Genomic DNA, 22,560 nt, shown 5'->3' on the forward strand with positions numbered 1-22,560 from the left:
AGGAGCACCCATTCCCCGGACACGGAGGGGAGCCGAGATAGTTCCCCTTATCAAAAAAGGCAGCCCCAGCGACCCATCTATCGCTCAATATGCCTACTCAATAACCTCCAAAAACTTTTTGCAAAGCAGATCTTGTTCCACTTAGACGAGTGGATCACGGAGAATGGGGCCATCTCTGATCTACAGGCAGGGTTCAGACCCGCGGTCAGTACAATAGACCAGGTCCTGAGGTTTTTAGCGATTAAATAGAAGACAGTGGACGTTGGAGTTGGGAACCTATATGTGGCCTTTGTCGATCTTAGAGCGGCTTTTGACCTGGTACATAGGAACAAACTTTGGTTGACACTAACTAATATGGGCGTCCCCAAAGGTCTTCTAAACCTTATAGTCCGACTCCATGAAAGTACTTTTTCCCAAATTAGGAGCGGCAAGGATAGCCAATTATCTGACCCAGTTGCTATTGAAAAAGGAGTTAGGCAAGGCTGTGTCTTAGCACCTTTCTTTTATACATAAACAACTGTATCAAATATCTAACCAATTGCAATAATGACTCACCCAAGTTGGCAGGCAAGAAAATCCCAGGTCTGTTTTATGCGGATGATACCATCCTATTAGCCAAAACTCCTATGGGATTGCAAAATCTGGCTGACCAATTCTGCTTGTTCTGCAGAGACTTTGGTTTGGAAGTTAATGTCAAGAAAACCAAGTGTATGATATGTAGTTCACGGAAATAAAAACAAAAGCGACCATTTCAATGAACTCCATTCCTTTGGAAAGGGTGACTGAGTACGACTACTTGGGGATCAGATTAATGGACTCGGACAGCTGTCAGAAAAGGGGCTCATATCATATGCCAAAGAGGGGGGGCCCTAGGACGCAAAGCGAGAACTGTAGGTAGTCCACCTTTGAACCCTATCCTTGAAATATACAAAGTTCAAATTTGAGGTGATGCACTGTACGGGCAGAGTTATGGGGTTCCCAAAGGCAGTTAGATGTCCTCCAAATTAAAGAGAATCATTTCTTCAGGTATATAACTAGGTTGGGGTAGGGTACACCGCTGATCCCTCTCAGACTTGATCTCGGAACACGCATCAAAGATGTAGTGGGTCTGAGACCTCTCTTATATTGGATCCGCTTATGGAAAATGGAAGAACTGGAACCCTTTCGAGAGTCAATTAAAGATCTTTTAAAGACCCAGTGTAGCTGGAAAAAGGTCAGCTGGTGGAGGGAGATGAAATTGGTCGATCCCCCACCAATGGTACCTCGCTAGTTAAACAAAGATACTGGGCGAAGGCCAATGAAGAGATCTTCCAAAGTAATGGGGTGGGCCGATTAACATCTGAGTACCTGCTTGCCAAAACAAGAACCATGGCCTGCATATGCCCGTGTTTTATTCCTCCAGTTTAGATATGGAACCTTACCAGTTAATAGTTTTACTGCTCGATGGTCGAAGAATAGTTCTGAGGCCAACAAGTGCTCAAACTGCAATACATATGAGGAATCAATTGGACATGTTCTGTTTTTTTGTGCCCTGTATAAGAGCCCTAGTGAAAAATGGATTATCCCATTGTGCAAAGCTTTGCTATTATATGATCGAGCTAACGCCTATAGAATTTGTAAATATCATTCGTCTACACTGGTTGTAAGTACGGTCACCAAATTTTTGACAGCAGCTTGGTCCATTCATCACAGGGCCACCTTAGTGTCAGATTTTTTATGTTGAGCCACATAGTAGGAATAGTGGGGAACAATAGATGGTTATGACTTTTGAATGGCTCTTCCCCTTTTTCCTGTTTTTATTCAATGGTTTTAGAGATGATATTCTCATATCAAATTTTATTATAATTTACAGTGATAATATTATGATTACAAAAGTATCTGTTTTTATTATTCTATGTATAGCATTTATGATTAATGTTTGAGATAAAGTATTTAATTATCAATCTATTTACTGTATAACAGTACACTGCACTTTAGACTGTTAGTACCAGAACAGTTCTTATGATTCACGGTCGAAATAGAGCATTTATTTACTAATGTACTTACTGTATGACGGCACAATGCACTTTAGACTGTTAGTACTAGAACTATTTTAATATAAGCGGTTCTGGCCATAAAATGTGTCTTTCCTTAGGATAATGTTATATTGAATCTTAGACTAGCAGTCCCGGAATTACTCTTACATTGAAGTCCTGACTCTATTATGTATTTATACATGTATTAATGGTTAAAAGCACATTCCATTCTAAATAGTTGTGAATGGGAATTCAATTGCCTACAGCAGGAGCTTGCCAAAATGTGCTGATGATCGGTTCTTAAGCAGGCAAGAAGGTCTCCTGTTATTTTATCCAGATTATAAAGAAGAAATGGTTGTTCTTGCTTTTAGTATTTACTAAGAGTTTTATTATTTATTTTTATATTTTCTTTTTTCTCTTTTTTATGTACTGATGTATGGTTGACTGCACTCTAATGGTCCAAATTTTGACCAAATAAAGATAATTGAATTGGGTTTATGTATGTATTGGTCTTTGTTATGCACGATTAACATGAAAAAATAGTTTAACATAAGTTACACATAGAATCCAGTTTAGGATTTCCCCAGTTATACTTGGAAATAGACTGTTTGTGAATGTCCATGTCAGGAATACTTGCAAAAATGATGGTTGAAATATGAAATCTGTACATAGCCATCATCAAATGGACTTTCAGCACATTTCTAGCACCTGGTGATTTCCTTTTGTATTGGTTGTACCTCTGGCAAATGTGGCCAGGGATTCAGTAGAATTACAATCAAAAGTGTCATTGACCAGTCATAGTACTAACACAAGATCGCAGGATCAAGTAAATCGATAGAAAGCAATTTGTACCTGGAGTAAGCGAGCGTATCTCAATTCAATCAGTAGCCCTCTGTCAATATATGTCTACAGCAGCAACCTCGAGGTGCCTATACTTGCATATGTTGGGCTCTCATTGCGTCCTTATACATTGTAAACGAGTAGAGCCGAGATTGATGTGTGTTAAATTCAGGGAAAGTGCCCAAGGTGTGGGTTCTTTGATTAATACCTAAGACCACACCATCTTTTGAGACTCGTTTCTGTTGAGGTCTGATTTTGCACCAAAACTCGAAACCATTGGAGAAGTAGAGAGAAAGAAATGACTTGGAGTACTTTAATAACCACAAAGATAATTGTTCAATTATTGTGCGTCATCCCACTTAGCTTAGTATAGAACAGATATTAGAACATTGGAACGTTGGCAGCTCCATTGAAAACAATGGAGTGCTGCAGGTTTTTACTGGCCGGTAAAAGCCCGCATTGCCAACATTCTAATGTTCTCTTTGTTCACAGCAAGAGCTGTGAACAAAACCTCATGGAGCCCGAGGGGATTTTAATCCCCTTGGGCTCTGTGAGGAATTTGTTTTATTTAACAGAACATTCTGCCCTGAGTGGCAGAATGTTCTAATAGCCTTAGAACCTGCCGTAGCGGGCTCTAGCGGCTATTAAAGGCCCGCTCCCTTGTTAAAGGCCCGAGCCGAAGGATTGGGCCTTTAACGCGGGAACGGGCCTTTAATAGCCGCTAGAGCCCGCTACAGCAGGTTCTAAGGTTATATTAGAACATTTGAATGTTGGGGGGGCTCCATTGCAGACAATGGAGTGCTCTGGGCTTTTACTGGCTGGTAAAAGCCCTGAGCGTCAACATTCCAATGTTCTTTGTTCACAGCAACAGCTCTGAACAAAGCCTCATGGAGCCGAGAGGATTTTGATCCCCTTGGGCGTCGTAAATTATTTGTTTAATTTGATAGAACATTCTGCCCTCTAGTGGCAGAATGATCTAATAGCCTTAGAACCCGCCGCAGCGGGCTCTACCGGCCCTTAAATGCGGCTCGGGCCTTTAACATGGGAGCGGGCCTTTAATGGCCGGTAGAGCCCGCTGCGGCGGGATCTAAGGCTATAGTATCACATTTGTGGTGATTATACAAAATGATTGACTAGGGAGAGAGTAAATGTTGTTACTGTTGCATCATTAGCATAAAAGTCAAATACAGACTAAGAAATAAGTGCTTGACTATATAGCATTACATTTGTGATATATTTTCCTCTCCTGCGCGTAATTGCATTAAACAATACAACAAGGGGGCAGGTTATGTGGTTTCGCACCTGTATGACTTTCATGCCTTGACCAATTTCTGTAACTGAAATGCAACCTAAAATTGCAAAATATTTTGGAAGAGGTCAGAATAATTATACATTTTCGTTCCCATGAAACCTCTGAACTCTGGCTTTTCACTTTGCAAATGAATATATCAAAATATGAACCCAAAGCATTGCACATGTTACCAGTGACCTGTTTCTTATCAAAATTTTATTGGGATTAATGCTATGTTGTGTGACCCTCTTTCAATGAATCTCTTTGCAGGTAGATTAGTTGAGTCGAGTGCTCTGCGAAAAGCTATTGAAACTGTGTATGCTGCTTATCTGCCAAAGAATACCCATCCATTCTTATATCTGAGGTGACTATACCCTATGTTATTTATGTTTGAGGTGTCTCATATTAAAATATTGGCTTTGCTTATTAAGAATTTCGTTTCCAATTCTTTCCAGCCTGGAAATTGCCCCTCATAATGTAGATGTGAATGTGCACCCTACAAAACACGAAGTGCACTTTCTTCATGAAGATAGCGTCATAGAACATGTGCAGCAGCACATTGAGAGCAAACTGCTTGGCTCCAACTCTTCTCGCATGTATTTCACTCAGGTGAGCAATTGCTATTTAAAGTATAACGTGATCTACTGTCATGCTTTGCAGGGCACTGGGGTGTCAGCCATTAAAAAACGTTGCTTCTGATGAATACCTCTAACTGCAGATAATCCACTATGCAAATCTCTCCTGGAACCAGACTGGTTCTGGAAACTCTAAAAGCTTCTGCTGCACATAGATCAGTTCCTCTTTTTCCATGCCCTCTGATGTAGATGCAGAACTCCGCTCCCAACTTTTCAATAGTATCAAGTTCCAAAATGGAAAAGAAACAGTGTGCTAGGGAAATTTCCCCACCAAAGATTACAAGTTTCAAGCCGTGTTGCTATTGCTGCAAGCCTGTGGTTCCTCAAAATCGTGAGGCAGATGCTCTCTGATGCACCACAAGGCCATCAGGGAGCACGCGGCCAAGATTTATGTTGCCAAGCACAAGAGAGAGTTCAGTCATTTTCAAAGTCGAGGACCCAGTCTCATTCTAAGTCAACGGGTAAAGCATTTTTTGAGGTTTAAAGATCAGCCGTGGCGGAAGCATAAGAAGGGTTCACCCCCTTTCCACCTCTTCAAAGAGTGGACATACAGTTAGCGCTTCAAAGGACTTACTCCAGCACATACATTTAAATTGCATGCACTGCACAGCACTACATCCTTTATGTATTGTTCCAGTCAACAGCACACATACATCTAGCACATGCATTGACCACGCACCCAGTGTGCAGCACCACACCCTTCATGCACTGTACCACTTATAGGCAACCCATACATCCAGCACATACATTTAACATCTACACACTGCAGAGTACTGCATTATCCATATATCTTGGCTTGGACCCAGACCCACTTTGTGTAATACCACCTCACATGACTACTCTGGAGCTAAATGCACACTGAGGTCAGTTCCTCTTTTTCTGTGCCCTTTGACGCAGATCTGGAGTTCAGCTTTTAGAATTTCCAAACTGTTGTCCAATTTAAACTTTATTGTCAGTATACAGTGATTCACCCTCCAAAACGTTAGGAAGCAAATGGGTTTCGCCTTGAAACCTGTCCCAACCTGAGTATGAGGAAGACTCTCCTTCTGTACCCTTGCCCTAGAGCAGCGTTTCCCAACCTGTGGTCCGCGGACCCCCAGGGGTCCGTGACACATTCCCAGGGGGTCCGCAATACATTTGTGTGGCAGCTTTAAAAGCACTGCAAAGTTCAGAGTAAGCTTTAGTGTCAAGATTACTCTGGTGATTAATTTACCTGCTGGAGAGATGGGAGTTTGTGTAGTGGCAGGTTTGACTCATTGGAGGTAGTACAGATGGTTAATGTGCCAGATGCAAAGAATGTGTATCATGCAAAGAACCACATTTTATGTGCATAGCACAGTGGGTCACTGCTTTTGTCACAGAGATTCTTTTGTTATTGTGCAGTTCATAAGTCACAATCATAATCTGCACAGTGAGTTATGAACTGCCAACAAAGAACTACATGGAACAAATTAGAAAAATTATATATTTTTCCAATTCTTTCATTACTGCTAAAAAAAAAAAGGTTTGCTTGCATCGGAGTAGGCTATTATTAAAGTCAAGGCTAGCCACTGTGTTATGTTCTGAATCCTGAGTTTGTGTTTTTCCAGACCAAGCAGTCTAACAAAATGCTAACAGCATGGATGAGGTGAATCCTACACCTTGTAGTCCCCTGTAAAGTGTTTTGACACCCTACACTGGTATGAGAGGTGCTATAAATCAAATAAATACATGTGACAGAGAGGCTATGGAGAGATGAGAGGATTTTATAGTTTTATTTCCTTTGCCCACCACACATTAAATAAAAAAGTTTATGTATTTAAAAAAATAAAAACAAAAATCGCTTGGGAAATGTAGAATGTGACTTGAGGATTCAGCTTTCCTAAATAAACCCAAACATTGAAAAGTGAGATGCAGCACCAATCTTCCCATTAAAGTTTTCCAATTTTTGCATTTTTTTCCAATATAAAATGATGATATCTTTACTAACTTGAGTATTTGTTTGGCGTGTACTTTTTGTGTATTTTTTGCGAATTACTGTTTTAATGTTTGAAATTTAAATTGTACACATTTCTTGGGGGTCCCTGGCTTCCAGTAGTGATTCAGTGGGGGTCCTTGGGAGTCAAAAGGTTGGGAAACACTGCCCTAGAGGCTGTGTTTCAGGAGAATGGAGGTCCTCTTTGGCTCTGACTACAATGACGTTCAGGATCTTAGGAATGCTCCCCACAAGGAGGAAGACCTACAAAATACCAGGGACTTTGATTCGTCACTTGTCATGGTTTGAGTGGGTGTTGCAGAAAAGGGTGCTTCTTTTGCGATGATGCTACTCAGAGACACAGAGGTTCTAGAATTTCAGCTACAGTTGTGACTGGAGCAAATCTTTTGACAGAAATCTTGCAGCTTGGGCCCTCCACTTCCTAGTTCTTGTTGTCAATCATCGAATCCTTCACTGACACCATTATGGCAACCTAGTCAAGGTCTTGGCCAACTCAGCCACTAAGCTACTCCATTTCTAGATGTAACAAACCAGCCCCAAGAAGTCCAACGTTCCTGGCACAGTATCCTACTCCAGAAAGGATAATACTTCTGGTCTGAATGAGCAAAGCCAATCCAAATTCGTTTTAATTTCTCCATTGGACATTGAATCAAAAACAATGGACACTATGGGTAAAAGTATTTTTTTCCTCATTGGCTAGTCTTCCACTCTGATCATTAAATGGAGTTTGTTTCTTCACTTGGTATATACCATTTTCCACATGGGCATGGCAAGCAAGATTTTGGTGGCTTGCATGAAGACTTATAAAATGAATTTACAGCTTTTGAAGTATGTTTGAGTCTGACATCACCTCACCGATTGTGTTGCACAGGCTATGGCCAGTGGTGGTGTTATCAGATACCATGTTTAGATGTGTGGCACTGAGATTTCCAGGATGATCAAGCGTCATTTATGGGTGTGCCTTTTGATGAGGCATGATTGTTTGCCAGAAGGCAGATTCTGCCCTGGGACGTTTCGTGGGGTAGCTTTCTGCATCCTGCCAGTTCCGCCTGTAGTATTGCAAGTCCCTGAGGATATTGTCTATTGTCATATGCAGCCTGGTCAGCCACTTCAGCCCTTCATGGGCTCCAGGGCATACGTGGATGCGTAGAGACAGAGGTCACCAACAGCAGCAGCAGTCCTCCTTTTCCTCCTTGTCCAGCACCGCTGTCGGCACTACCCTTTAATTTTCACTCCATCGCCCAGTAGGTTCCAACAGAATAACTACCCCATTGTCAGTCTCTCAATTTGCACCAGTGGGTTCTTCAAATTGTTTGACAAGGTCATGATTTCCCATTTTTGTACACCCCAACTGACATTCCAGAGTTTTTACTTCACGTATCAGCATTATGCTGCTATTTTGACCCAGTCATTTTCGCATCAGAGGGGGGCCTAGGCTGCTATTGTAAATATGTGCTGGTCCCCAAGAAGAATGGGGGCCAGAGGTCGATATTGGATCTTGGAGTCTTTAACGTTTTCCTCAGGAAGGAGAAGTTCAAGATAAAGACACTAATGACACTGGTTCAGTTTCTGTGATCTGGATCCCAAGGATTGAATGGTGTCCCTAGAACTGCAGGACACACAATTTCATGTGCCAATCCTGCAGCTCCGCAGTTAGTAAGCTTTGAAGATGGGTTCAGACCATTTTCAATTCACTATACTACAGCTTGACCTGACATTCACCCCTCAGGTTTATATGTAGTTATATCTGTTCTGGTGGCTCATCTTTTAAGTCCGAAATCCATATTTTCTGTAGCTCAAAGTCTTGCTATTGAAGACAAGCTCGCATCAGCTTGTCTCAGATGCCTGGAGAGAACAGTGTTTATACTGTCCACTCCAGGGTTCCTTATCAGTGATTCCAAGTCCTGTCTTCTGCCTTCTCAGAGGATTTCCTGTGGTGAAACGATTCTAGATATAGGCCCTCATTACAACATTGGCGGTATTGACCACCTACCGCCACGACGACGGCAGCCAACATACCGTTGCCGTGGCTACCAGCCGCCCACCCACATTATGACCGTAGGCAGAATTCCGCCAGAAGGCTGGCGGAATACCATTGACGGTCATGGGGGCGGACGGCGGTAAGGTGGCGCTGCTGTCAGCAGCAGTGCCACGTTAGCAAAACACCACTGACCGTATCATGAGCAAAGATACGGCCTAGCGGTGTTTTGCTGGCAGATGCTGCTGCTGTCAGCAGTTCTGCGTCCCGTCTCCTGCCGTAGGACCCCCCTGCAAGCAGGTTAGTCGGGTTCTCCGACAGGAGAGGTGGGGCAGGGTTGGTGTGTGGGGGTGTTGTGGGGGGTGTGTATGTCTGTTTTTGTATGCGTGCATGCAGGTGTGAGTCGCGTTGAATGAGTGCGTGAATGACTGAATGTGAGTGTACGTGAATGCGTGTGTGCGACAATGTATGTTGGTGTGTGTTGCGGTGTGTGGGTATGTATGTGTGCATGCGTGGGTGGATGTGGGTATGCATGTGTGTACAAGTGTGTATGTGTGCACGTGTGGGTGTGTTAATGTGCGAGGGTGGGAGAGAGTCCTGGGGAGGGGGGGGGGGCGGGGGAGACCCCTATTAGTGCCAGGGAAGGAATTCCCTGGCACTGATAGTGCCTACCGCCATGGTTTTTGTGGTGGAACGCTTGCCACGAAAACCATGGCGGTAGGCGGGGTCATAATCCCGAGGATGGTATTGTGACAGCCGCCTGGCTGGAGACCGAAGTCTCCAACCCAGCAGCCGTTACCACCCTGGCGGACAGAGTGGTACATTGGCGGTTTGGCTTGAGCCAAACCGCCAATGTCATAATTTGGGGAACTGTACCTCCATCCTGTTGGCAGTACCTTTCTCCAGATGACCGCCGACCGCCAGGGTCGTAATGAGGGCCATATGCATCATGATGGTGTTCCAATTGACACAGATTTTCAAGGTCATTCAGGCTATAATCCTGATTATTTCAAAGAGTTACTGTTCCAGCCTCAACAGTTCTAAGACTGTTTGGTGTCCTTGCCGCCTGCATCCTCCTGGTGCCCCACAAGCTCTGGCACTTGTGGGCCCTTTAAGGAAATTAACTCTTGCAGTGGGCCCAACACTATGGGTCCCTAACAGACAGGATTCAGATTTCTGACGAGCCAGTCTGGCATCCCCATTTGTGGATGCCTAATGCCACCATGACAGTAACAGCCAAATATCCCTTTCTCCTCTGAGGTATCTGTGGGTGCAGTTGTGTCCCTTAAAATTGGCGCAGTCACTGTACTCTGATCCATCTTGGAGGAGCACAGTCACATCAGTTTTTGGGGACTGCATATAATCTTCCTTGCCCTCAGTGTGTTTCTTTCTTCCATCAAGGAAAGGTTAATTCATATGTTAACAATCAATATTACTGCCATATGGCATTGCAACAAGAACAGTGGTTTGGAGTCTTGCGCCCTTTGTCTGGAGGCGTTGAGGAAGTGGCTGGATTTTTACAAGGTCTCCCTGACATTGATTCACCTTGCTGGATTCCCCAACATCAGGGCGGATGAGCCCAGGAGACGTCATTTTCCAGATTATGAATTGCCTGGATGTGCCATAGAGTATCTTCACCTGGTGGGGTCGTGCATGCAATAGATGTTTTTGCTTTCCATAAAAAGACTGAGGTGGTCATTCTGACTTTTGCGGTCTTTACTGAAGGCTGCCGTGTGAGCAGCAGCCAAAAGACCGCCACCTTACAAGTCACCAACACAACACCGCCTAAAATTTACTCCACAAATGACACCGTCGGCCGAAACAACGGTGTGAAGGAGGCTTCGGCACCGCCACACCGAGAACATCCTGCCCGCCAAATAACAAATCACAAATCTGCACCGCGGTTTCAACACGGAGCTATTCCATTGGCGGTCGGAACCCCTGCAGAAAAAAATGCACCTTCACTAGAGCACTGCACCTCATTGGATAATACGATAACCCCACACCTGATACACACACCTGACCACAGCACTACAAAACACACCCACACACATACCCAGATCCCTTTGCACCCAGAAACTTTGTGAGAATGAGGCAAGAGCACACTGAAAGAAGGTACTGCACCTAGGTATCACAAGCACCATCACACTGAACACGCATCACCCAACACACCACTGCACACAAACACCGCAAACCACACGCACATCCCATTACCCTAACTCACACCAAACAACAGCACACCCAGCAGCCCTGCACAACACATACCTCGCACCCACAACCCAACCACCATGGCACCACAAAAAAACCTAGATTCACAGCCGAGGAGCTGAGGGTAAGGGTTGATGAAATTGTCAGAGTGGAGTCCCAGCTGTTAGGAGCACAGGTCCAGCAGACATCCATTGCCCACAAAAACGACTTGTGGCATAGGATAGTCATCAGGATGAACGCTGTGGTAAACCATCCACGCACAAGGGAGGACATTAAGAAGAGGTGGAACAACCTATGGAGGAAGGCATGGGCCATGGTTTCCAGGCACCAAATTGCCGTCATGAGGACTGGTAGTGGGCCCCCATCGCCTCCCCAGAATTATCAATGTGGGAGGAGAAGGTCTTGGCCATCCTACACCCAGAAGGGTTGAAGGGAATACCTAGTGGACTAGACACTGGTAAGTCAACTACACACCCTGGCCAACATGTACCCGTGCACAGCATGTACCCCCACCACTCTCTCACCCCCTCACCCCTCACACCACCCTAATGTGCACAAACCCACCATGGACCCAAGGCCCACCCTTGCATGCCAAAGCTCCCTACTGACACCATTCCCTCAAAGGCCCACCTAGTGCATGGATACCCCCACACTGCAGCAAGTACTACAACTACCACGATGCAACACTCCCTACTCTTGCATTACTGCTGTAACCACTTCACATCTCAGCATTGCACATTAAACCATGTCACTCCCTGTCACCAAAAAGTATTTGGAATGCACATCATTACATAGCAATGACAGTAGCAAGACAAATCCAAACTATTCAACAAAATAGGACCATTGCAACATTCCACTGATGGAAACACAAACAGTGGTCTAATAACTGTCAATGCCATTACTGCCCTGCAATTCCAGTCAATGATGGCATACAACCATGTGTATCACTTCTACAATACCATCATGTGACACAATACCTCTCATTCCACAGGTCTCCCAAGTACTGCCACACAGCAGAGGAGGCCAGTGACAGAAAGCCTAGGCCTGGAAGCAGGTCCAATAGTGGACGAATCACCTGAGTGTCTGGATATGGTTGACAAACCTGGCCCATCAGGCATGAGTGGGCAGTTCAACACCAGCCTCACCCTGCCCACAACTGAAACAACCTCCCCTGTGGCATCCATTGCACAGCAGAGCCCACCTTCCCAAACCTGTGTCCCAATGTCACATCAATCATCAGTGTGCCCCACAGGACAGGGGCAGGAGTCGGCAGTGCAAACCGAAGACAGTGATGGTCCTGGTGTCAGTGGGAGCGGGCACAGGTGGCAAGGGCCAGTGGGAGGGCAATCGTGGACTAAAGGGACAAGTCGGGTATAGGACATGACTGCGCAGGAGGCCATCTCCAGAGTCCTGGGAGCCTACCAGCGATCCCAGGACAAGATAGGCCACATACACATCACTTTGCAGGACACCTAAAGGCTGCAGGGGGAATACCACCAGGATGCCATGCAGCAGTGGCAGGCACTCAATGCCACCATGGTCTCCATATTAGGGGAGTTCAAGGAACTGAACAACATCCTGCTGACATCTTCCACCCAACAGCAGGCCCCATCCAGTAGTCAGTCAACACCACTGCCCTCAACATCAGGACCTGCTACTGGATTGGAAGGCCCAGCATGAGGACCTGCAGGCCACCAACACACCTACCCCTGCAGCTGAGGGACCCCATACCACCCCCCACCCGTAAAAGAGGTCGGCCATTCAAGCATCCTGCGGACCTGAGGCAAAGACCAATCCCCCCACCAGGAAGTGATCCCTCTTCTGAAATGTCACCCTTGTATGCCACTGTTACACCCTGTTGGCTGCCCAATACCAAGTTCCCATCATTCCGAGGCAAATGGATACAGCACCTGTGAAACAAACAGCTGTACCACCCACTCTGATCTTCACCTAGACCATTGCCCCACTCCTCCGGACTGTGACTCTAAACACTAAATAAACACCAATTATCAAAAGCCATGGTGCATGTCTGTTCATTGTATGTAGTGGCAATTCTACTTACAAGCAATAAATATATACACATGTCGACAGAACAATAATGTCAAAGTGACACATTTAGTGGGATACTCCGGCAGGTGTGTAAGTACATCCATATTGTTGTAACATCCACTGTCAACAATGCCAACAGGCAATTCAGTAAGCAGATTGCAAACAGAGATGTGACCTGAAGAGGGAAAATTAAATTGAATTAAGCACAATTTGCAAGGTATGTAATCCACAGTAATACATCAACAACAGTTGAACACAAACACAGGATGACTGTCCCATCAGCTATGATACCACATATGTAAGGGCCTCCATTGTCACTCACACACACGTGTTGGACAGGAAAGATGTCACATAGGTAACATCCTCTATTGTCCACCTCCCTGAGTAGTCAAGAACAGGTAGTTGCCACACAGCAGCTGACAATGCAGCATGACATGCCTATACAATAGGACAAGACTGATAAGTCCCCCTTACATTAACCCAAACAGGCAGACTGAAGGCTCAAAACCTTTGGTACAACCATAAGGATGTTCCGTAATGGCACCAGCATTCCACATGTCATTAGCAGCAATGCATCTCCACTACCCCTGATGGTACATCAGCTACCTTTCAGGGTCGGAAAATAAGATTTAAGGCTGTATTCCCCACACACACCTTTGTGCATGCAAAATCTGGGTACAGACTGGCATTAACAACACATATTAGAAGTGCAGATGACCTAGAAATCACACATACCTGTTCATCATTGAAAGTAGTGACGAATCAGGTCAGTCCTGCTGTCGTGTGCCTCATCCTAGTCTGCCTCCTCCTCAGCATCAGTCACCGGCCCCAAACACTGCTCCAGCATCAATGTCCCTCCTCCTCCAACAGTGGGATGTGCCTTCTGAGGGTCAGATTATGGAGCATGCAGCATGCAACAAAGATCTTGCAGACTTTTCCCTGGTCGGTATTGTAGGGTGCCACCGGACACATGGATGCAACAAAATCTAGCTTTCAAGAGGCCAAAAGTCCTCTCAATCACTCACCTCATCTGTCCATGTGCCTTATTGTATCTGTTCTCCCCTCCTGTAGTTGGACGTCTAGCAGGTGTCAGGAGCCAGGGCAGGTTGGGATATCCGGAGTCACCTGTGTGGAAAAAGGGACATGACTATAGATAACAGTGCTAGGCAGAGTGCAGACTGTGTAGGGAGGGGTACAACCGTCTGATATGAAGAGCAGTACACATACCTGTGAGCCACGCCCTTTCTCCCTGTAGCTGTGACATCAATGCAGAGATACTGCTGTTCCTCAGGACGTAAGAATGATGTACTGATCCTTGGAATTTTACGTATACATGTGTTATGTACTCGTCTGCGAGACACAGCACTGGTACATTGAGCAAATATGTATTCTTCTGGTTTCTGTAGACCTATTCATTGACCCTCGGAGGTACCAAGGCGATGTGAGTCCCATCATTGGCTCCTATTACATGTGGGACATTTGATATATTGTAGAAGGCTGCTTTGACAGTGGCCATTTCTGCACTTTGTGGGAACCTGATGTACCTGTGCATATGCTTGAGTAGGGCATCCAGCAAATCCTGCAACACCTTACTGAACTTGGGCTGTGACATCACCTGAAAGGAGCCACTCGCCATAAAATGCAGGACTGACAACACCTGGACTGTTGGAGGGATGGCATGAGGGTTTCTCAAAGCCGGCAGGAGGTATGCCTTTAACTGGGCGACCAGTTCCCTGATGCACAAACAGTTAAGTCGATAGGTCAGGATGATGTGGCGCTCTTCCATGATTTCAAGATCTACGAGTGGCCGGTGAACTGGTGCATTCCTCATCACTCCATTTGGGTGATATCTAGGTAGGGAGACAAACAACAATCTAGGAACGTCTCACAATGCCTACCGCCGCCGAATGCTGCTCGCCGGCGGTGGCGGTACTGACGGTCGGTTGTCTGTGTTGCATTGGGTTCACCTCCTTACTCTTTATATGGCGGTCTGCACCACCACCCTGGCAGCAGTCGCAACACCGCAGCCGGCGTGGCGGTCAGGTTACCGCCAAACTCGGAATGACCACCTGAATGTCTTGCATACCAATATCTCCTCTAGGGTGGAAGTGTTTCACCTTCAGTGGGATTATGGCCTTTTGTAGGCATTTTCTACTTCTGCTGATGGAGGAGATCTTGAAATAAGTCCTGAGCAAGGGTGCAACAAGGCCTGGGGGACCCAGGCATCCCAGCAGGGTCTGGTATTCAGAACTGTTGACTCCCAGCAACTGCCCTGCTCTTTGACTTCTGCTTCAGAAGGATCCTTAGTCCCAGCTGCAGGGTAGGGGTTTGCATCGAAACCTCCACTATCCAGTCCTCTGTTTGGCAATTGAGAGGAACCAGTTGAGAGGTTTTAATCAGAGTTGGTGGATGTTGTTTTGTGACGTACTTCCAAAAGTCAGTCTATTCAGGCCCTAGATCCAAATTTGTGGCATGGTGCAAGAAAAAGCAGGTTGATCCTGTTCTGAATAAGTTGTCTAATGTTATTTATTGTTAGCCCGACAATGCCTTTCTATAGTCACAGTTTAAGGTTACTTGTCAGCCCTTTTGGCCTTGCTTGATTCGCCAGAACAGCCTATTTGGTCAAGTCACTCGTTGTAATTCCTTTTTGACAGAGCTTTTCTCAGGTGTCCGGCTTCATCATATCTGAGTTTAGTCCTCAGTTTGCTAATGTATGCTCCTTTCAAGCCTCTCCATAGCTGTACATGAGGCTTTTAACTCGGAACAACATGCATAAGTTAGAAACCCGGTGTTCAAATAAACTGTCCTCTATCCTGACAAGCGAGTTTGCTAGATTTATGGATTAAGTCTGGCACCAGGGAAGATTCACAAGGTGGGGAGCTTGAGAGATTATAGATTGAAAAGAGTGTTACCAGCGGTAAGTAACCTATTAGTCTTGAGCAAATAACAAAATCTGTTTTGGGAATATTCTGTCCTTGACTAGGAGAAGAATGCTCCTCAGTTTCGGAACGCATAGTAGAGTGTAGCAAGATCACTGGATCTTCACGGTGACAGTATCATGCAATAGAGCATGTCAACATCATACTTAAATTCCCATGTGAGTTCTATTTTCATCTCTTCCTCCTCCATCCAAGGTAGTGATTTCCACACAGTGGTGAACAGTCTTTGAAAACTGCACTTCACTTCATCATTTCAGTAAAAGAAAAGATCAGGTTGAGGCTACAGCAGTTTTTCATTTTCATAAACAATTGTGCTGGATTTGAACAAATGTTCAGGACTGAATGTTACTGCACTAAACTGCTGTGCAGTATTTTAAAAGGCAGAAAAATACCGGGACCTGTTAAACCTTGCAGCTACTAAAATATTTTTTTTATGTCACGGCTGCATCTGGTAAGTGACCCAGGAAAGCTGACAGGACTCATAACATTAATCTCTGGTAAAGACCTAAAGCCTCCTTTCCATGATTCACTGTAGTAGTGGAAAGTGGAAGGGGATTTCTGGTGGGTTCGGAGCAAAAACAAAGGGGAACCACAAAGGGGACTGCACAATTACATTGTATGGTCGGAGAGTACACTCACTGAAACAGCCTGCCTGTTTGAAAGTGCATTCAGCTATTCTTTTCCATGGTTGATGGTAGTCAATATATGTCTGAATATCACCACCTCCCTTGGTAGTGGCCTTGACCTTAATCTTCTGAGCCTGCTCTATATGTGGCCAGCCTTTGTCACCTTTTGGACCTATCTGTATTAACTGAATTCAAGTTTTATGTATAAGTGTGTTTTAACGATTCAATAATTCAGCCTTTATTTGCAATAGTTTTTGTGTATGATCTGTTAGGTTATCACAATATGCTATTATTTCTGGTTCCTTGAAAGAATCTGGCTCAATGACATCCATGTGAACGTGTTTACACCCCAACATAAATGTCCTTGGCAATGACGTTTGAGTCACCCTGAGCACTGATCTCACCCTCAGTAGCTCTCACTAATAAATCGACTTCAGAACTCCTGGTCAAGTCATCATGGTTTTGCATCTGAATGGTATAAATGCTGTTCTCCATAGTCTCCCTGACACCGCACTGTCCTCTCTGATGGACATCGTAGCATCCTACACGCTACAACACGCCTAATCAGTGACCAAAATAAATAGGGTTATATCACACCCAATCCTGAGGGAACTCAAGAATTTATTCTCATGGTGTGTTGATGGATGTCTGCTAGGAAAACAGGTTTCAAACCCTGTGGATCTTTATCAGATAAGTGGACCTCCTACATTCACTGGCGTTCACTAGAAACGTGCCAAAGTCGCATCTAACTTCCTCTCAGACGCTTCCTTTCATCTGAGTTGTTCTGGACACAGTGCAGTTTGGGGCTTATCCTCCTGAGTGGCGAGTCGATGATATTCAAGTTATGATACCGATGTTTCAGCCTGTATCCTGGATTTTGGTAAGAATGACTCTGAGGCTGCTGGGCCTCATGCCCTCCTGCATCCTGCTGGTGACACATTCCAAGTGCCACATGCAGGCTCTGCAGTGGGACCTGAAGTTCCAGTGGGCGCAGCAGCGGAAAGAATCTCCCCAACATGGTCCAGATCTCAGAGGGAACTGCAAAAGATCTGCAGTGGTGGTTAACGAACTGCAGTTGGTCAGAGGCAGGCCACTCTCCTTTCCCCAACCAGGTCTGACAGTAGTGAAGGATGCATCACTCCTGGGCTGGGACGGCCATCTGGGAGAGGTGGAGATCAGAGGCATCTGGTCTCCTGCGGAAGCAAGATTTCACATCAACATGTTGGAGCTCTGCCCAGTCCTACTGGCTTCGAAAACCTTTCTTCCCTCTATGAAAGAGAAGATGGTGCGGGTGGTCACATACAACACCACCACCATATGGTATTGCAACAAGCACGTCGGGATGGGGTCCTGGACCTTTTGTCCAGAGAGACTACGCTTTTGGATTTGGCTGGAACAGCGGGGAATATCCCAGGTGGTTCAAGATCTGGTGGGCTAGCCGAAAATACCTAGCGGATCACGAATGTCTTATCAATCCAGAGGTGGCGCAAGGTCTCTTTCAGGAGTGTCGAAAGCCTTGGTTAGATCTGCTTACCTTTGATAAGAACGCGCAATGTCAGCAGTTTTGCGCGTAGAGTTTCCATGGTGGCTATCTCTCAGAGGCGATTTTCGTCTCGAGTGTTATTCAGGCCCTCCTGCATGCCTTTCTGCCAATACCACTCCTGCCTAGAGCTCTCAAGAAGATCAAAAACAACCAGGCTGAAGTGATCCTCGTGTCTCCAGACTGGGCACGGAGATTCTGGTATCCCGAGCTACTGAGCATGTCCATCAATCCTCCAATCAGACTGCCCCTTTGGGAGGATCTTCTGTCGGAACAGCAGGGGAGGGTTCTTCACCCAAACATGTCCACTCTCCACCTTCTTGTGTGGAGATTGGGCAGCAACAGTTGACAGCTTTTGACTTTCCACCTGAAGTTTGTAATGTAATCTTGGCAGCCAGGCATCCTTCCACCAAAACACTATATGCCTGGCACTGGAAGAAATTTGTGGCATGGTGCACAGACAAGAGATACTCTTGTTCATTCTTTCCCTTTCCCAGAAGGGCTCTGCTTTGGGCACCCATTAGGGATATATTTTTTGCTGTTTCTGTTTTTTTACAGTTGCCTGTTCAATCTTCCTTGTTTAAGTCTCCTATTGAGTATAGGTTCCTCATGGGCCTTATCATATGTTCGCTCCCTCTCTCTTCATTATGCTTCAGTGGGATCTTAATTTGATTCTGACTTTCTTGATGTGTGCTCTTTTCGAGCCCCTCCATAATGGTCCCCTCAGGCTTCTCACATTGAAAACAGCCTTCCTTGTGGCAAATACATCTACCCACAGAGTGTGTTGCAGGCATTATTGTCTACACTCCCCTACCTCTATATATCCTGACAAGCTGGTGCTTTGGACAAGGTTCTGTTTTCTGCCAAAAGTGGTCATGTCCTTTCATGTCATCAATCCATCACCTTGCCTACTTTTTACGCACCCCACAACCTTCTAAGGAAGAAGAGAGACCCCACCGCCTGGACCCAAAAAGAGCATTGGCGATCTACCTTGATTGTACAAAAGAGTTCAGAGTGGATGACCAATTCTTTGTAGGTTATGTGGGTCTGGAGAAAGGTCGGTCTGTGCAGAAGCGAACCATCTCCAGATGGTTCATGCTCTGCATCAAGATCTGGTATGCACTGGCCAAAAAGCAACCCAAGGGTTTATGCACTCATTCTACCCAAGCTAAAGCTGTGACCACTGCGTTAGAACATGGAGTACCTGTCCTGGACATCTGTCAGGCTGCGACGTGGGCATTTCTGTGCATGTCTACCAAACACTACTGCATGGACAGTAACTTATATAGAGATGGGAACTTTGTCCGTTCGGTCCTGCAGGACTTTCGTATTTGAACTTGGTTCGCAGAGTACATCCAGGAATAGTGTTGCTTGGTGTAGGAAGTTGGCTATGTAGTGTACCAATGTAAGGATACACTATGCGGATAGTACAGGTGACCGTTATTGCTGTCTTTTGTGGTATTGTGGGCGAGCAGTTGGGCTTTTCAGAGAGTAGTGCTAAGCATTTGTTGAACTCAGAGTCAATAAATGAGACCCACTCAAGAATGAACACGAGACCAAGGTTTAGAAAAATACTTTGTTTATATTATGTTTTAACAACAGAATACTTTCAAGAAGATAAATACTGTTACAATTTGTATTGACTTAGCAAGTAAGTTAACACTCAAATGCGCTTTTACGTGGTAAAGGGTTTGAAGGGGGTCCTTGCAAACAGTTCTCGGGGGCCCCCTGTGGATTGTAGGGTGCAAGGTCACAAGCAAGACCAACAATACAGTTTTACCTGCCCTGGGACATCCGGGTGCAGTGGTGCTAATTGAGTCGGATGTCTTCCGCACTGCTCGATTGGTGACAAGGGGAGGGGGCACCTTGAAAGAGACAGCAAGGGGGACTTGGGGATAAGTCTGGGAGCTCCCAACTGCACCCTGCATTAGGGCTCTAAAACCTGCTGTAGGGGTGACATTTATATATTTAGATGCAGTGAGTGGGACATGGCACACAGTGCAATGGGTGTGCCATGTTGTGTTTTTTTCTGGCTTGCACCAGGACATACAACCTGCAATGGCAGCTGTGTCCAACTTGTTTTAGGGGGCTCCCTGAGGGTGATGCTGCAGTCCTTAGGACCTTTCCACTACCCAGGCCCTAGATACCAGGCGTACCACTTACTAGGGACTTATAGGTATGGGAGTGTGTGGCAATTGCACACATTTTACCTCATTGTAGGGGAAGAGCACTGGCACTGGGGACCTGGTTGGCAGGGACCCAGTGCACCTCAGTCGAAAAACCTCAGTACCACTGAGCAAAAAGTAGGCGGTGACCGTGTCCAAAAGGGACACTTTCCTACACTTCGGTATCTTTTCAAAGGTAAGGAAGCTGCAGCTAGAAGTCTCTATGAGATGACCAAGATAATTACCTTTGGTAATGCCTCATCAGGTAGGAATGCCTTCCTCCCCGCTCTCACAACTGATTTCTAGGGGCAGGGACTCCCCTTTCAGGTCCTTAGTTTTGACACACCGGTAGTCTGTTTATGGCGTGGAAAGTTGTGAAGAAAAATGGACGTCTATGTCCCTGACTAGTGCCTATATGGGAACCGCTCCATCATTTCTGGTGCAGACGCGGAGCTGATCGACTGTGCACAGGGTTACTGCTCACGAAAATCTTCAAGATCCAGTCTGATGCCTGGGGAGGATTAGAAGGTAAATAATCTGCAACTAGATTTAGGGCCTGTTTATGACTTTGACGGTCCGACCATCGGACCACCAAAGCTGGGGGATGAGGCCACCATCAAGCCGACTATCCCCATCTAATTACGATGTTTGGAAAGACTGGCGGAAACTGGAGTTGTGATCAGCACGGCGGTGCAGAGTTCATGTGACCACTACTCTGAATGCTGCCAACTTGTCGGTATCCCTGATCCTGGTGTAGAAGGCGATCTCCTGGTAGTCCGACCAACAGGATCATAATCTGGCAGTTGGACCGCCAGTAGTGCAGCGGTCTGGCCGCAACTCACGAGTTGCAATTGGGCCAGTAATCTCTGCCAGATAAGGGATTACCAAATGTAAGTAACTTGTTTGTCAGCCGCACATCTAAGAAACGAGGTGCATTTTTTGCAAAGTCATCACAGACAGCAACCTCCCCTAACTATCTGATAAGCTTGCTATCTCTGGTGGCTGTCAGAACAACCACAGCTGAAATACAATTAGGTTGGACACAGAGACTTGCGAAAAAGCAAAAATAATACAACATACCTCCACTAATCCACCAAGGATCCAGAAAAAACATTCATGTACACAGCTTGACTGCAGGTACTCTGATCAAATTTAGGAAAGCACCTAGAACACACCTCTTTATCGGAGACTATATCACAAAGAAGTAACAGCCTCTTCCACTCTGAGCCCAGTCACGCCCCCAATCATTTGTTAACATTATCTTTCCTCTGTGCAGACCAGGTTTACACTAAACAGATACCACTTATGAACATGCTAAGTGCTGATTTGACATCTGCATCTTCTTGCAAATATGCTTGTTCTTTGAATCATGATGTGGTCAAGGTTAAGCTATTTCCCAAAGGTATCCATCAGGGAAAAGGATGAGATAAATATGTAATTTCATAGGAGTTGAATTTATAAAATTTTAAATCATGCAACCATGCTGCTGTAGTTGTTTAATTGCTAAAATGTTTGCTTAATTTTGTTTAAAAAACAAAAACAAAATAATGACTCATCACAAAAGGGGGTCAGTGAGTGAGGCCATTCACTAACAATTGTTCAGTCAGGTACAACTGAGGAATTAATAGAGTAAATAATAATCTTTAGGGCATTTAGCATGTGGTAGGGTTTGAGATGCTCTTGACGTAAAACAAATGTAATATGACCTGTTATACATAAGGTACATTGATGGTCTTCAGTGGGGAACTCACTATTTCGCTTTGCCTGGTTAGGTGGACCTCTCAATCCCCATCTCGGAGACCCAGTTTCCCCCAGACCTTTTTGAATTTAATGGGGCACCCACAGCTCTGGTAGCTCACTCGTTCATTTGCCATACACCACCCCATGCATTTTGTCCATTGTTCACACATTGGGGCTACCCCATTTTCTATAAGGTCTTGTTTTGGTACTGTGAGGTTCTGGTTGACAAAATATTGCTGTTTTATGGATAGGTATTTGTCGTCCCATATTGTGAGGACTGCAAAAGATGCCCTTATTTCTAAGGCTAATCCTACTATTGACTCCATTCCCTTTGTATCACTCAGCAGTAGTTAATAATTCACAGGGCACTCATATAATGCGTTCAAGAAGGTGCCCCTCCCCCCAGATCCACGTTACGTTTAAACAGTACCAAAGAACATTAAAGTTAAGAACATAACAATGAACTTCCCAAAACAATTCAAGATAAAAAAAAACAAGAAAAGTGTATTAATAAAAATGGCATGAAAATGATCAAAATCTGGATATGGGTAACCAGAGA

The 22,560-nt window shown here is 45.2% G+C and overlaps 1 protein-coding gene across 1 annotated transcript in view; it reads left to right on the plus strand.

Annotated features, from left to right (window-relative positions):
• Window positions 1-22,560, plus strand: part of MLH1 (mutL homolog 1) — a 340,404-nt gene that overhangs the window by 169,377 nt on the left and 148,467 nt on the right. Inside the window, exons 10-11 of the mRNA XM_069215008.1 lie at window positions 4,417-4,510; window positions 4,602-4,755. Of these exons, the coding sequence (XP_069071109.1) occupies window positions 4,417-4,510; window positions 4,602-4,755 (248 nt within the window). The remainder of the gene's footprint in view (window positions 1-4,416; window positions 4,511-4,601; window positions 4,756-22,560) is intronic.

The sequence above is a fragment of the Pleurodeles waltl genome, chromosome 2_1, assembly GCF_031143425.1.
Source record: "Pleurodeles waltl isolate 20211129_DDA chromosome 2_1, aPleWal1.hap1.20221129, whole genome shotgun sequence".
Taxonomy (NCBI): Eukaryota; Metazoa; Chordata; class Amphibia; order Caudata; family Salamandridae; genus Pleurodeles; species Pleurodeles waltl.